Source organism: Festucalex cinctus, chromosome 12, assembly GCF_051991245.1.
Source record: "Festucalex cinctus isolate MCC-2025b chromosome 12, RoL_Fcin_1.0, whole genome shotgun sequence".
NCBI lineage: Eukaryota > Metazoa > Chordata > Actinopteri > Syngnathiformes > Syngnathidae > Festucalex > Festucalex cinctus.
In genome coordinates, this window is record NC_135422.1 from 10,524,544 (window position 1) to 10,537,860 (window position 13,317).

Here is a 13,317-nt window from a genome sequence, read left to right on the forward strand (position 1 = left end):
CAATGAAACAAAATATCCTCGAGATAAAAACAAGCACGCGAATGATCTGTTTATTGATGACTCTTAAATGATTGTTTCCGAAAAATGAACGTGCACGGGAAGCTTTCCCCACAGCGGCTCCCAATAAGTTGTGAACAAATGCTCCAAATTGACCGAGCGTTCGCCGCTTTCCTCCTAAGCTCGTTACGCGCTTCCCATCCGCACAAATCAAAAGTACGCCGCGCTTTCCCCACGAGCTGTTTAAGGGCTGGAGGATATATGAAGGAGTGGAGGGAGTTTTATGAGTCAGCAGGGGAGGCTCTTCATTATCTGTTAATTTATCCCCAGGAGCTTTTTGTGTTGGTAAACTGCAGTGCACTGACACGCCTGAAAGTGAATTCAAACCCATGAGCTGCCGAGGCCCCGCGAACATGGACACAACATCCAAGTTAAACAAAACATAACATGTCGGGCCTCGATGGAAAGTGGTAGATAATGAGCATCATGCATGTTTCAAGAGGAGCCTGTTGAAGGTGAGGCTTCGTTTGAAATGCAGATTGAAATTAAAGATCACTTGCAGCCGTCGGCTTCAGGCTGCGAATCGCATTCAACATTTCGCAAGCGGCCAAATCCACCGAGCCTCCTTACTGCTGTTGCCGTTATTGCAGTCAACTCACCGGGGACTTTTGTGTTACTGCAGTGTTGCATCAGAGCAAACATACAAGTTTGGACTGGGAGGTAGAGGAGGGAGAGGGAAAGGTCCGTTTGGTGTATAAACAACTTGTTTGCAAGATGACAGCGTGTTCAGGCCTTGGAAATGTAATCTTTTGAAATTGCAACCTGTGTTATAGGGACTTTTTTGTGGGTCCACTCTTGATCGACAGGTCCACAAAAAGTCTTGCTAGTAAGTGTAACTGGCTCCACATGCTGAATTTCAAATTTTTTTTTAGATTTTGTGTTACTGTTATGCAGTGTCATCAAGCTCCGCCCACATGCTTGGTGAATTCTCAAATGTTGGATAATTTAGTACGAGTCAAAATGACCATAAAATGGTCACTTTTAATCTCAATTTTTAATGTTCTAGGAGATGGATTATTGAAACATTTTTTTGTTGTGTGGAACTTGCTTTAGGGCAGTGCTTCTCAAATAGTGGGGGTCTCAAATAGTGGGGCGGGCCCCCCCAGGGGGGCGCGAGGCTCCATCAAGGGGAGCGCGTTTGACCTCGGGGAACATGCTTTTTAATTTTTGATTTTGATTTTTTTTACTGTCCTAGAATAAAGTGCAAAAAAAAAAAAAAAAAAAAAAAAAAAATCAGCACAAATTATTTTATATTTTTGTTTTGCAGGTTAAAGTTTTTTTTTGTTGTTGTTTTTTTTTTAAATTTTGTGCTCCTGAGTTAATGTTGGTGATCAGTTTGAATGTATTATTATTTATTGATTTTAAGTCATTTTATTTTTCCATATCATATGGTTTGACATGGTCAGTCAAAAAATGTTTATAGTTTAATTAAGGATTTTATTTTATTTTTGAATTTCAGATGCACTTTAAATCTTTTCTGTTACAGTTAATAAAGCTATTTGTTGTAAATTGGTCCATATTTCTTTTTTTATTCTCTTATACGTTAATACGGATACAGTGTTATACAGAGGAGTGCTGACAACAATTTTATAGACAAATTATACTATTTATAGTCGCGTGGGGGTGGGGGAGCGCGAGATGTTTTCTTCTTACTAAGAGGGGCATGACAGAAAATAACTGAGAAGCGCTGCTTTAGGGTCTGAATTTTTAAATAATTTGGTGGTTGACTACTGAGGATTCTTTTATTTTTATTTTTATTACTTATATGCTGCAGTGGTTTGGAAAATAATAAACAGTTCATCATAAAATAGATGACACATGGTGGAATTCTCGCCATAGAAGCAGAAAATAACGAGAAAACGCCATGGAGAAATCAAAGTATTCAAGTTAGGTGGCCTTAGTGAATGGCAACGTAAGATGGCCGCCAATGGCTTCACTTAAGCAGCATTGACAGTCCTTTCATATGTCAGTCCGTGTTCACGGCTCACCTGTTTTCTATAGTAGGGCCATGATTGATTGTTACCTGAGCAATTGTGATGTCATTTTTAGTCAACAACAAGTGGCAAAATGGCCGCCCCTGAGATGTTTTAAAAACGAGTGGATTTTGCTGTTTAACTTAACAAACGCAGAATTAAGAAGAATGCTGTTTTTGGACAAGTGGGGATACAAACAACATATTTTTGTAAGAGAATTTTTTTGGGTTGACTTCCCTTTTAATAAATTCATTTCCATTCATTTTAATAGGGAAAGACAATTTAAGGTATGAGTGTTTTGACTTACAAGTGTGGTCAAGGCACCATTGTATACCTTTTTTTGTTACATTCTTATTTGGTAGCGTGTCGTGACGTTTTTCTACTTTAAAATATCTGCTTTGACTCAATAAAGATTGGAAAGAAAATACCGTCATTTTTTTGGTTGGAGGAGGCAGCAAATGCGGGAACATCAAGATTTACTGCTTGCAGCGCACGCGGCACCTGTGGCCATGCGAGCTTTTGACATAATGGCCGATTTCCATCGCGGCGAGCGCGGCAGCTTCCATTAATGTTTAAATGGTCATTTGGTCACGGCAGAGCAGAACATCTTGCTGGCCTCCCGCGGCTCGTTACAAGCAAATCAACCTGCGGCCGGTGCAAAGGCTCAGCGTTGTAAATCAAAGATGGATGCCAGCGGCCTTTGGTGGGTTCAGAATTGCTTTTTTTTTTTTTTTTTTTTTTTTTTTTCAGTCCTGATTTCAGTTTAGTCCGGAGGCATGTGATGCTGGGAAGTAAGACAATTCAAAATTGGGGAAAAATGTGCTATGGGCCAATGAAACCAAGTTAGAACTTTTTTCTAAAAGATATGTTTGCCGCAAACACAAAACAAAACGCACACTACAAGCTAACTATGGTCGTGGTAAGATCGTACGGATTTTTTTTGGCTGGAACTGTGGCCTTTGTTAAGGTGGAAGGAATTATGAGCAGTTCCAAATAGCAGCCAGTGTAAAAAAAAAATCTACTAGAACGTCAAAACTTTTGGAGGACTTAATTTTAGGCACTTTAAATGGCAGTAGGAGTGTCCTGACTGTTTGTTAGATGTGCTTGAATGTGATTGGTTAATTTTGAACTTAGCCACACCCCAGTTATAAGCGTGTGTGTACACTTGTGCAACAAAATGTTTTCAGTTGTTTTTATTATTTTTGTCAGGGCAAGTCTAGTTTAATGTTTCTGGGAATTTGGCAGACTGGACTGTTTTTGATGGAGCCCATTTTGGCGACAGAAAGTAGCCTTGAATTTAGACAGGCTAAAAGCAGGTCTAAGTTGTGGCGCAGGTGGTGTAGGTTATTTTGGTGGATTTGAATGAAACACAGGCAGACAGATTCTGGGTTCGAAAAAATTTATATTGGTGGAAAAAGTTTTGAAGTGATTTATCTCGATTTACGAGTATATCACAAAAACCAGACATTTAAACAGGTGTGTGTTGACTTTTTATATGCACTTTACCGGCAAGGTGCATATTATATCCCATGTTATTGGGACATTATTCTAATAAGTTGCCACTATTCCTCATTTATTACATGTTAGTAAATGTGGAGTAGTTGCAACTTTAGAAAAACTTTTTAGTAAGAACAACTTTTTCACATTTTTTTTGTAAAAAAAAAAAAAAAAAAAAAAAAAAAAAAAAGCTTTTACGTAAAAATAATTAAAATAATTATAAATAAATAAAAAACAACTTTTGTACGAAAAACTTTTTTATAAGAAAAACGTTTGTACGAAAAACTTTTTTATAAGAAAATGTTTTTCTTACCAAAATTTTTTTCACATTTACTAACACGTAATAAATGAGGAATAGTGCAACTTATTAGAATAACGTCCCAATACCCTATACAAACTATTAATACTTAACAAGTCATTAGTCAGTAATTTACTAATAGCTTGTTAACGATGCATTACTAATTTATAAAATATATTTGTGAAGGATTAATATACAGAAGTCATTTAGAGCTCAATAACTAACTGTTTATTAATGACATTTTTACTATTTATAGACATCATTATAAAACCTTAACGAACAGTTAACATTTAATAAGTCATTAACAACTCATTAATTAACAGTTTACTAATGGTCTATTAACTAGTTATAATGGATAGTCATGATATAGTAAAGTAAACTTTAAAGTACAGTATACTTTTATCTGTACTTGTACTTAAGTACGGAGGCGTGTAGTTTTGCCACCTCTGGAGGCAGCAGCTTAATTACCGATTAGCTGCTGCGGAAGGTATTACAAGCTAGCGAGCAGATTACAGTACAGAACGCAGGAAAAACAAGCAGCTGGCGCCGTGCGAGCGGATTGTCTCACTTGCGAGTGTTTGTACTCGCTGCGCATACTTGTCGTCTTAATGTGCTCAATAATTGAGGAGAGGGAGCGTGAGGCTGATTTGCATACTGTGCCGCAGCATCCTATCAGGACTTTGGAGAGGACTTAAGACTTGTTCCTCGCCGTGTTTACGTCGCCAAACAACACCTGAGGTAGCAAACTGTCGTTTATCCCCCCTGGGAGATGATACGCACCGCAGGAGCTCGCGCGAGCGAGCACGCTTCTTTTGCGATTCAGCAACTATTTGTGTCGTCGTGCTGGCTCTGCCTCTGGGTCCACGCAGATAAGAGAAGCCGTTATAGCAAGCGTACCAGCGGCGCTTCCAGAAACAACCATTGTTTCCCCGGCCGGTGTCGGAGGAAGATTAAAAATAATAATTCGCCGAGCCATTAAGGAAAGGCGACAGGCAAGGAAAAAAAATGTGCAACTTGGGCTTGGCGTGGAAGCGCGACGCCGCCACTCTGCGGGAGAAGATAAAAGTAGTGCTGCAGGCGACGCCGGTTTGCATTAATGTTCTTTATGCTTACTTTGCTGCTCAAGAGAAGACGGGGAAGACTTGCAGGCCATTTTTACTGGGAATGTTCTGAAAAGCAAATCATTTTTCATTCCTTACAGTAAAGTGAAAGGTTCAAACGGTAAGAGCATTAGAGAGTAGACTATATCGGCCATTTTAAAAATAATAATAATCGGACAGATATGCCAATTAAATGCTGTTATCTAATTTCTTAATGAAACAGCTTTCTGTGTAAATTACACCCTTCGCTATCCTCAAATATCAATTTAGATGCAATATTTGTAAATATATACATGTTGAAAAGATTTATACTCATAAGTTGTACAGTTAAAAGAATACGGTGGCATTTTCTAGAAAAAAAAAAAAAAAGTAATGTTACAGAAATACCGTTTTAATATTACAAGCTACTAAACAAAATCCCCACGCAAACATAAAAACAAGTCCAAGGGCATTTCTTTTCCCCCGGAGCCATTGTCAGGAAGATTAAAACAAAAAATTTGCGGCGCCATTAAGGAAAGGCGACAGGCCGGAACGTGTTGTACTTGCCGTCCGAGCGCAACGTCGCACTCGGCAAGAGAAGATAAGCGTTCATGGGCCTCAGGCCAAGCCGTTTGGATTTATGCTTTTGTTCTTACCTGGCTGACAAGACAAGATGTTGTGCTTCTCACCAAGCTAATACTGTAAATAACTGATAGGCAACTGGTGGCCCACGGGCCGCATGTGGCCCCTACCTTCACGAACAGTGGTCCCTTGATTAATTTTCCTAAAAAAAAAAACTTTGGAGAAAAAATTATTTTAGTGGGGGATTGGTATATATTATTGCGTTTACAACAAAAGATGATTTTTTTGTTGTTGTATAATTTGTATAACAGTGGGTGGGTTGATTTTTTATTTTTTTATTTTTATTGTTTTTTTGTGGAAACATATCGGGGGTTATCTGTTTTTTTTTTTTTTTAAAGATTTTTTTTCTGCTGCATATGGACTTGCTGAAATGGCTTAGCAGCAGTGAGGGGACTTAACCAAGTACAAATTATGTGTTACTAGTACTGTACAGATATTTCAGGTATTGTTACTTTGCTATTGTTCCAGTATTTATTTTTCTGATGACTTACTTTTACCTCTCCATTTGAAAACATCTAGTTTCTACTCCGTACTTTGTCAAAATAGGCCCCTTGAAGGAGAAAAAATTATTTTCCGTTTTCTAATTCATTTGAGGAGGCGAGCTTGAGTACTTAAGTACATTTTCAGAGTGCGTACTTTTAACTTCACAGAAGTACAGGAGTTTAATCAGTACTTTTAACTCATTCAGTCCCACAGAATATTGTGTTCTATTGCTATAAAAACATGGAACCCATCAAAAGAAAGATTAAAGTATCTTCTTTCATCAGGAAAGAAAAGTATATTTCTATCAGTTTCCGTTTTGCAGCAATTAGCATTAGAATATTGCTAAGTTTAATACATTTTCGCAAACCTATTTAGAATTTGGTCCTAGTTGATCTCTTATACTCTGCTGCCACCTGCTGGCCGTTTGTGTGATAACTACCATTTGTTTACGAGTTCTTTACAGTTGAGAGGCTGCAACAAAGACTTCTGTATGCTCTAGCATTACAAAAAAAATGTATAAATACATCTTTGGGACACTTAAAACATAAAAAAAAACATTTATGTTATTGGGAGCAAATGAGTAAATTTGACCAGTATTTTTTTTTTTTAATTCACTTTTTGTGCTCAGGCCAAAACCATAAACCATAATGTAAAAAAAAATTGCATTGGCGCCATCTTGTGGTATTTTAAGGCCAAACAACTATGTTGAAGTGAGTGTTGGTGCTTCATTTACCATAGTAAGTGATTTTCTGCCATTTTGTGTCATCAACAGACAATTAGAAACCTTCTTGGGTGTGCATCAATCAGTTGTGGATTTTTTTTTTCTTGCTCAAAATCCACAGTGGCCCAGAAAACAACCCAGACAGGAGGAACTTGAGTACTTTGGCCATCTGTGCTCCGCAGTGACATTTTAGTGAAGACATTTGGAAGTGATTTCCCATTTCTCTCAGAACGTCTTCCACCGGACAATTTCCGATCACACGGCTCATAAATCGCAGCTGCATAAAGAGGGAAAGGTTTACTTGAGGGTCATTTGCTTTGTTTGTTTTTTTACGTTCGCTCTTGGCGGGTTTCGGGGCTGGCCCAAGGCAGCATAACAGATGCACGCGCACGCATTCATCACGCCACTGATGTATTGAGGAATGACCTCCGCGCTCAGCCAGTCAATAGCTCAATATGTCTGCAGGCTGAGTGCCTCCTTTTCATGAAACGGCGCCTTGAAGGAGAAAAATGTATTTTCTGTCTTGTAATTCATTTGAGGAGGTTAGCTTAGGTCAGCTTCTCTTCTACTTCCCGTCAACAAGTTTTGATATATAATCTGTCTTTTTTTAATGACGTGTAGTTGTTCTTTTATTGAAGATCCCTGTAAATGTTGGTGGCAATGCATAAATCACCTTCAGCTTGTTCAGGCACTTAATGTCAAATGTCGCCAGAGTCCATTTTGGTGCTTGTGTATTTATACTTAATTTATTGCTTGTTTTGGTGGTGTAGTTGGATTATTTCTTTTTTTGGTACATACTCCTTGAAATATTACAACTTTATTCATACTAATTGACTACTTTACCTCAATTTTTATTCACATATATATACGACATTTTCTCTCATAATACTAGATTATGACTTTTTCTTATTATGACTTTTAGTTTGATTTAATTATTTTTTAAAAACCTTTTCTTCGAACTTTATTTTCATAAGATTATTTCTTATTTCTGTCTTCTTCACTTTCTTTTTGTAAAAACACCCTTTCCTTTCCCCAAAATTTTAACAAAACCATGAAATATATATAATCTCAAAAAACTACTTCTTCCGTTGACTTGTAAAGTTATGACTTTTTCTGCATAATTTTCCTGACATTGTTACAATTTTCCCCCTGAAATATTACAGCTTTATTCTCATTACTTTAACTTATTTTCTTTTTTCCAAATATTACAATATCCGAAATTAATGACTTCTTTTGTTTTCCTTTTTCATCCAACTTTATTTTCATGAAATTATTTTTCTTACTTCTTTAATTTCTGTTTGTAAAATATTGTCTGCTTGTGCCAAATTTTTAAAATAATTAAAAAATAATTTTTCCCCTTTTTTAACATTACAGCTTCAATCTCAAGAAATGACAACTTCTTTCCCTCGTAATATTGGATGATGATATAGGATTATGATGATTATTATTATAAAAAATTAGGACTTCTTTTACAGTTTTACTGTATTATTTTAACAAATAACTAAAAAAAAAAAACATTCTTATATTCTTTCCCGTTTTTCAGTGCAGCCCAAAGATCCAAAAATCCAATTTGTTCACTTGAAGTCAGAGCAACTGAAAATATTTTTAGCTATGAAGTAGGGATGTTCCATACCACTTGATAGACCACTATCAGTATATATTCGTGTTGAGTAATCACCGATACTGAGTATCGATACCTTGAGAACTTTTAATATATAAAATTTCATTTAACACAAATACAAAAAAAAAATGTAAACAAAGACCTTTTCTTTCTGACGCAGATGATGATGATTATTCAATAGTGCCAACCGAGGAGGACTTAATGTCACATTTACTTGCATCACGTATCTGTGACTGGTATCACAGCCTTCATGAGTACTCAGTACCTTAAAATAAGGCCAGTATCAGCACGATACGAAACCTGGTATCACTACTCACCCATGCCTATGATTACATTATGGATGTTTACTACATTAAAATATTTTTTAAAGGCTTTGAAATGTTTTGGATATGAACATTTTGAATGGAAAATTAAATCGGGAAAGTCGCATTGTGTCTTGATTCGTAGCCGCTGCTGTGCTCTGTTGGTTCTGCTTTTCCAAAAAGCACACAAACCAAGACAAATCTTCTTTGCTCAGCAAAACAGAATGTCCCGCCAAATGTGTGCCGCCTCAAAAGCTGTTTTTGTTTGTTTTCCCCTCTCTGCTCTCTCGCCAGGGTCATCGCAGATAGCCAACTCCAGTCTGCCTCCCCGGGCAAAACTTAAAGAGATTTGCTTTATGGTTAGAGTTCAATCTTGGCAGCAGCAGCAGCAGCAGCTTATGTCACGCACGTGAGCCGAGGCAGACACAAAGCTATGAAAAAGATATACATTGGCAAAACAGCCCTCAAAAGCCAGAGAAATGGTTGCAAACATCAAAAAAGAAGGTAAGACGAGTCAACATGTTCCTCATTACTGCGAGGGGGGGGGATCCATTTCATTCACTGGGACTAATGGGAATGAATTCACAGTGGGGGGTCGCCGCCATTAAAAAGCCATTCAACGCTAATGTGGCATCTTTTCATTGCCATTTGTCATCCTCGCCTCTCGTCGCGCGACGTCAAAGGCCGCTCGCGCTGACTTCATTTAAGCAAATTCAACAGACTGGCGTCTGCAGCTGCTGGGGTTGCTTTACATTATTGCAGTTCTGTCATAACCATGAGGATTTTAGTTAATGTTTTGGTACGCTTTTATGAGGAACTATATATTTTTCACTGCTACATAAAGACAAATAATCACTGTGCACTTACATTTTTGGGTCAATATCACAACAAAGTGCCTGTGGTACTTGGGATTTATATTTTTCACAATTTCCAGAATGATATGGAACATTTTGCATGTGTCCCTGAATCTGTTGTCCACCCTGTCATTATGGAGTAAAAGCCCCTTTTCAGTGACATGACAATCATTGTCTTTCTTCAGCGTTTACGAGTATATATTTAACTACCGGTACTTCTTTCATTATTTTCATCATATACAGGACTGTCTCAGAAAATTTGAATATTGTGATAAAGTCCATTATTTTTTGTAATGCAATTAAATAAGCAAAAATGCCATACATTCTGGATTCATTACAAATCAACTGAAATATTGCAAGCCTTTTAATATTTTTATATTTTTTATTGCTGATTATGGAATTTTTCTTTTAAATTATCCTATCTCAAAATATTAGAATATTTGCTCAGACCAAGTAAAAGAAAAATTCCATAATCAGCAATATTAAAAATATAAAAAGGCTTGCAATATTTCAGTTGATTTGTAATGAATCCAGAATGTATGACATTTTTGCTTATTAAATTGCATTACAGAAAATAATGGACTTTATCACAATATTCCAATTTTCTGAGACAGTCCTGTAGTGTGTGTAGTTATGGATGCTGTCAATAATAACGTGTCCATTCTGTCATCGTGAAATAAGGGCTGACATCAGAAACACTTTAAGACATTCAAAAATATATTGGTGAAGAAGTACACAGTCAGCTTGCTAAATGAATCAATGGCCAGCGTGTGCTCATTACATGCTAACATTAGCAATAAATGTCCACTCTGTCATTGTCCACCCCGTTAGCAAGCTGACATATTTTTCTGTTTGCAAGTACATTCCGCTTGTTTATTTTATTTTATTTTATTTTATTTACTTTTAACTATCGGAGCTTGCTCAATAAGCATTGTGATAAGTGCAGTGTGAAAAGGCCCCAAGCCTTGACAGAGATCTGCACTCCCAGAGTCTCTGTTGTGTGGAAATACACTGCATGAAGTATTTGTATGTGGTCCCCTGAAGTAATTAAATAATACAATAAATATTGGACAGTTCTCAGTATGATGCAGTGCAATAATAAACACATTGTTAATAATCAATCCGATAGGTTCATAAAAAATAAAATAAAAAATAAAATAAAAGAGGATTTCAATCTTTTTAAAGGCATAATGTTTGATATGGTGCTCATATTGGATCTCATTAGGTTCTACGCGTGTACCTAATGACCAGAAAGTGGAGATCTCTAACTCTAACAGGAGGGTTGTTGCACTCGAAATCACCATTACACTTCTGGGAGTTTGTTTCCCAGCACTGCTCTCTCCCTGTGAACTCTTCCTGTTTAGTATTCCTCGTCCATCCGTCTCCCGCATGGTACCTCTCTCGCTGGTCTCACTTCCAGACTGAATTACACTCCATCCACAAACAAACAAACACCTTCGTGTTCACTCCACCTCCTCTTTTCTGCACGCCTCAATGAACAACTTCCTAACTCCCCGCTCACGCTTTGCCCTCCCAGCTCTTTCCACGACCACAAGGAGGACCTCCGCAAGCGCCTGTCGTACACCGCGCACAAGCTAGAGATGGTGGAGAGCGAGTTCGACTCCACCCGCCAGTACCTGGAGACGGAACTGCGGCGGGCACAGGAAGAGCTGGAGAAGTTCACGGAGAAGCTGCGCAGGTGCGTGCAAGTAGCGGAGGATTACAGGAGAAACCTTGGGCCATGGAGCCCTCCCAGAAAACTTGTTTTTTGTTTTGGCTAATCTAGCTTTACAAATAGAAAGAACTAATTATTAACTCATTCACTCCCAGCTATTTTCACTGAAGCAACCCCTTTTGCTCCCGTCTGTTTTACTGGCTATTTACCACTTTTGCAAGGTCCACAGAATATTTTGTTCTATTGCTATAAAACCATGGAACCTACCAATAAAAAGATTCGATTCTCTTCTTTCATCAGGGGAAAAAAAAGTATATTTGTATCTGTCTCCGTTCTGCAGCAATTAGCATTAGAATATTGCTAAGTTTCATCATTATTCACAAACACTGGCAAAAAGAGCTTGTTGCAAATGGCCCTGGCTGATCTCTTACACTCTGCTGCCATCTGCTGAACGTTTTTTACAATAACTACCATTGCTTTAAACAACCTCTTCATGTCAGAAGCTGTATCTTTTTGCTCTAGCATGAAAAACAACAACAACAACAAAACAGAAAAAAACGTATAAATATGTTTTTGGGAGTGAAGACGAAAGTATTGAAAAACATATTTATACGTCTTTGGGTTTGAATGAGTTAAATTTTAAAAAATTTTAAGCCACCATTTGATGAAAATGTGCACTTCAAATTTAAATACAACATAACTGTACTTAACAAGTGTACTGTACTGTATTGTATTATATATATATATATATAAAATTAAGATACAGTAACATTACCACTAGGGTTACTTTCCGGCATTGGCCTGCAAGCCAGACCAAAATGTGATCTGAAATCGTGAGTTTACAATTGAGTCTACCAAGTAGTAATGATTTTAAAAAGGAATGCTGTTAAAAACAATACGGTGGTGCCTTGGTGGCAGTGAACCAAATTCCACTCACTTTACAATAAGCAACAGTTTGGCAAATAGTGAAAAATTCACCAAAAAAAAAAAAAAGAGACTTCAAGCTGTTTAATACTACTGTCGAAGTTTAGTGTCAAACTAAGCATTACATAAAAAGAATTACACGTTATATATTTAAAACACAAGAAAGGACCATCATCTTAATGCTAATATATAATGGAAAAAGCCATGATATGCTATTGTTAATGATCAGCATTAAAAAACAAACAAAAAAGCAATTATTTTTGTTAAATGTATAAATATAATTTCAGATATGAGTGTTTTGCGGTACGAGCATGTTCACAGAAAAAATTCAACTCCGATGATTTATCATTTGGGTCAACCACTGTGACTGAATATACTGTATTGTGTTTGACTTCAGAGACGGTTCATGTCAGGGGACTTGCTACATTTCCTTTAATTGAAGTATAAAGTCTTAAGTAGATGAAGTCAGGATAAGAGCTTTCGCCGCCGGCTGTAGTAAGTTAAATTTAGCAACATGACGGTATCATCGGGGGGGGGGGGGGAAGTAATATTATACGGTTTAATCTTCCATCAACAAGGAGCACTAAGAGCCTAGCAGTCGTACCTCTTAACGCTCGTCGCAAATGAGAACTCAGTGCCGTAATGGCCGCTCTCGCCGCACTTGTTTGATCTCCATCAATTTAGCACTGACATCTCGTTCCTGGACGCCCGCCCGCCCCTTTCTGTTCATTTACTCGCATCAAACCCCTCTCAGGTTGTTATTCTTTCTCAATGGCGGATTCATAAATAACACTATGATACATGAAAAAGGGGGTGAGTGAGAAGGTGGAGTGGTAAGTAAGTAGTGCGGTGGTAAGTTCGGCCCTCGTCTTCCATTTTGGCGTTTTTTCAAAAGACAAAATATTGTTAAATAACGAAATGTTCTGCCTGTAATTTATATGGGGACCGATATCATTTGTACGACAGTGTATTAGGGCCATGGAGAAATGTATTTTTTTTTTTTTAGGTGGTGGGGGTTTAGGTGGTGGTTACCAGAGAAAAATCTTTATAAAGTCTGTTTCTCATAAGTTTGTGAGATTTATTTCTCGCAAAGCTGCCACTTCATAAACTCTCAAATTTGCCACTTTATAAATCGGCAAATTTATGAGTTTTTTTCTCGCAAATATTACCCCCCGCTAAAAAAAAACGTTT

General features: G+C 37.4%; 2 protein-coding genes across 6 annotated transcripts in view; one reads left to right on the forward strand and one right to left on the reverse strand.

The window, feature by feature from the left end:
* Positions 1–13,317, reverse strand: part of wdr25 (WD repeat domain 25) — an 87,735-nt gene that overhangs the window by 37,505 nt on the left and 36,913 nt on the right. The window lies entirely within an intron of this gene.
* Positions 1–13,317, forward strand: part of begain (brain-enriched guanylate kinase-associated) — a 47,736-nt gene that overhangs the window by 12,791 nt on the left and 21,628 nt on the right. The window contains exon 3 of the mRNA XM_077538030.1: positions 11,065–11,226. Coding sequence (XP_077394156.1) covers positions 11,065–11,226 — 162 coding nt within the window. The remainder of the gene's footprint in view (positions 1–11,064; positions 11,227–13,317) is intronic.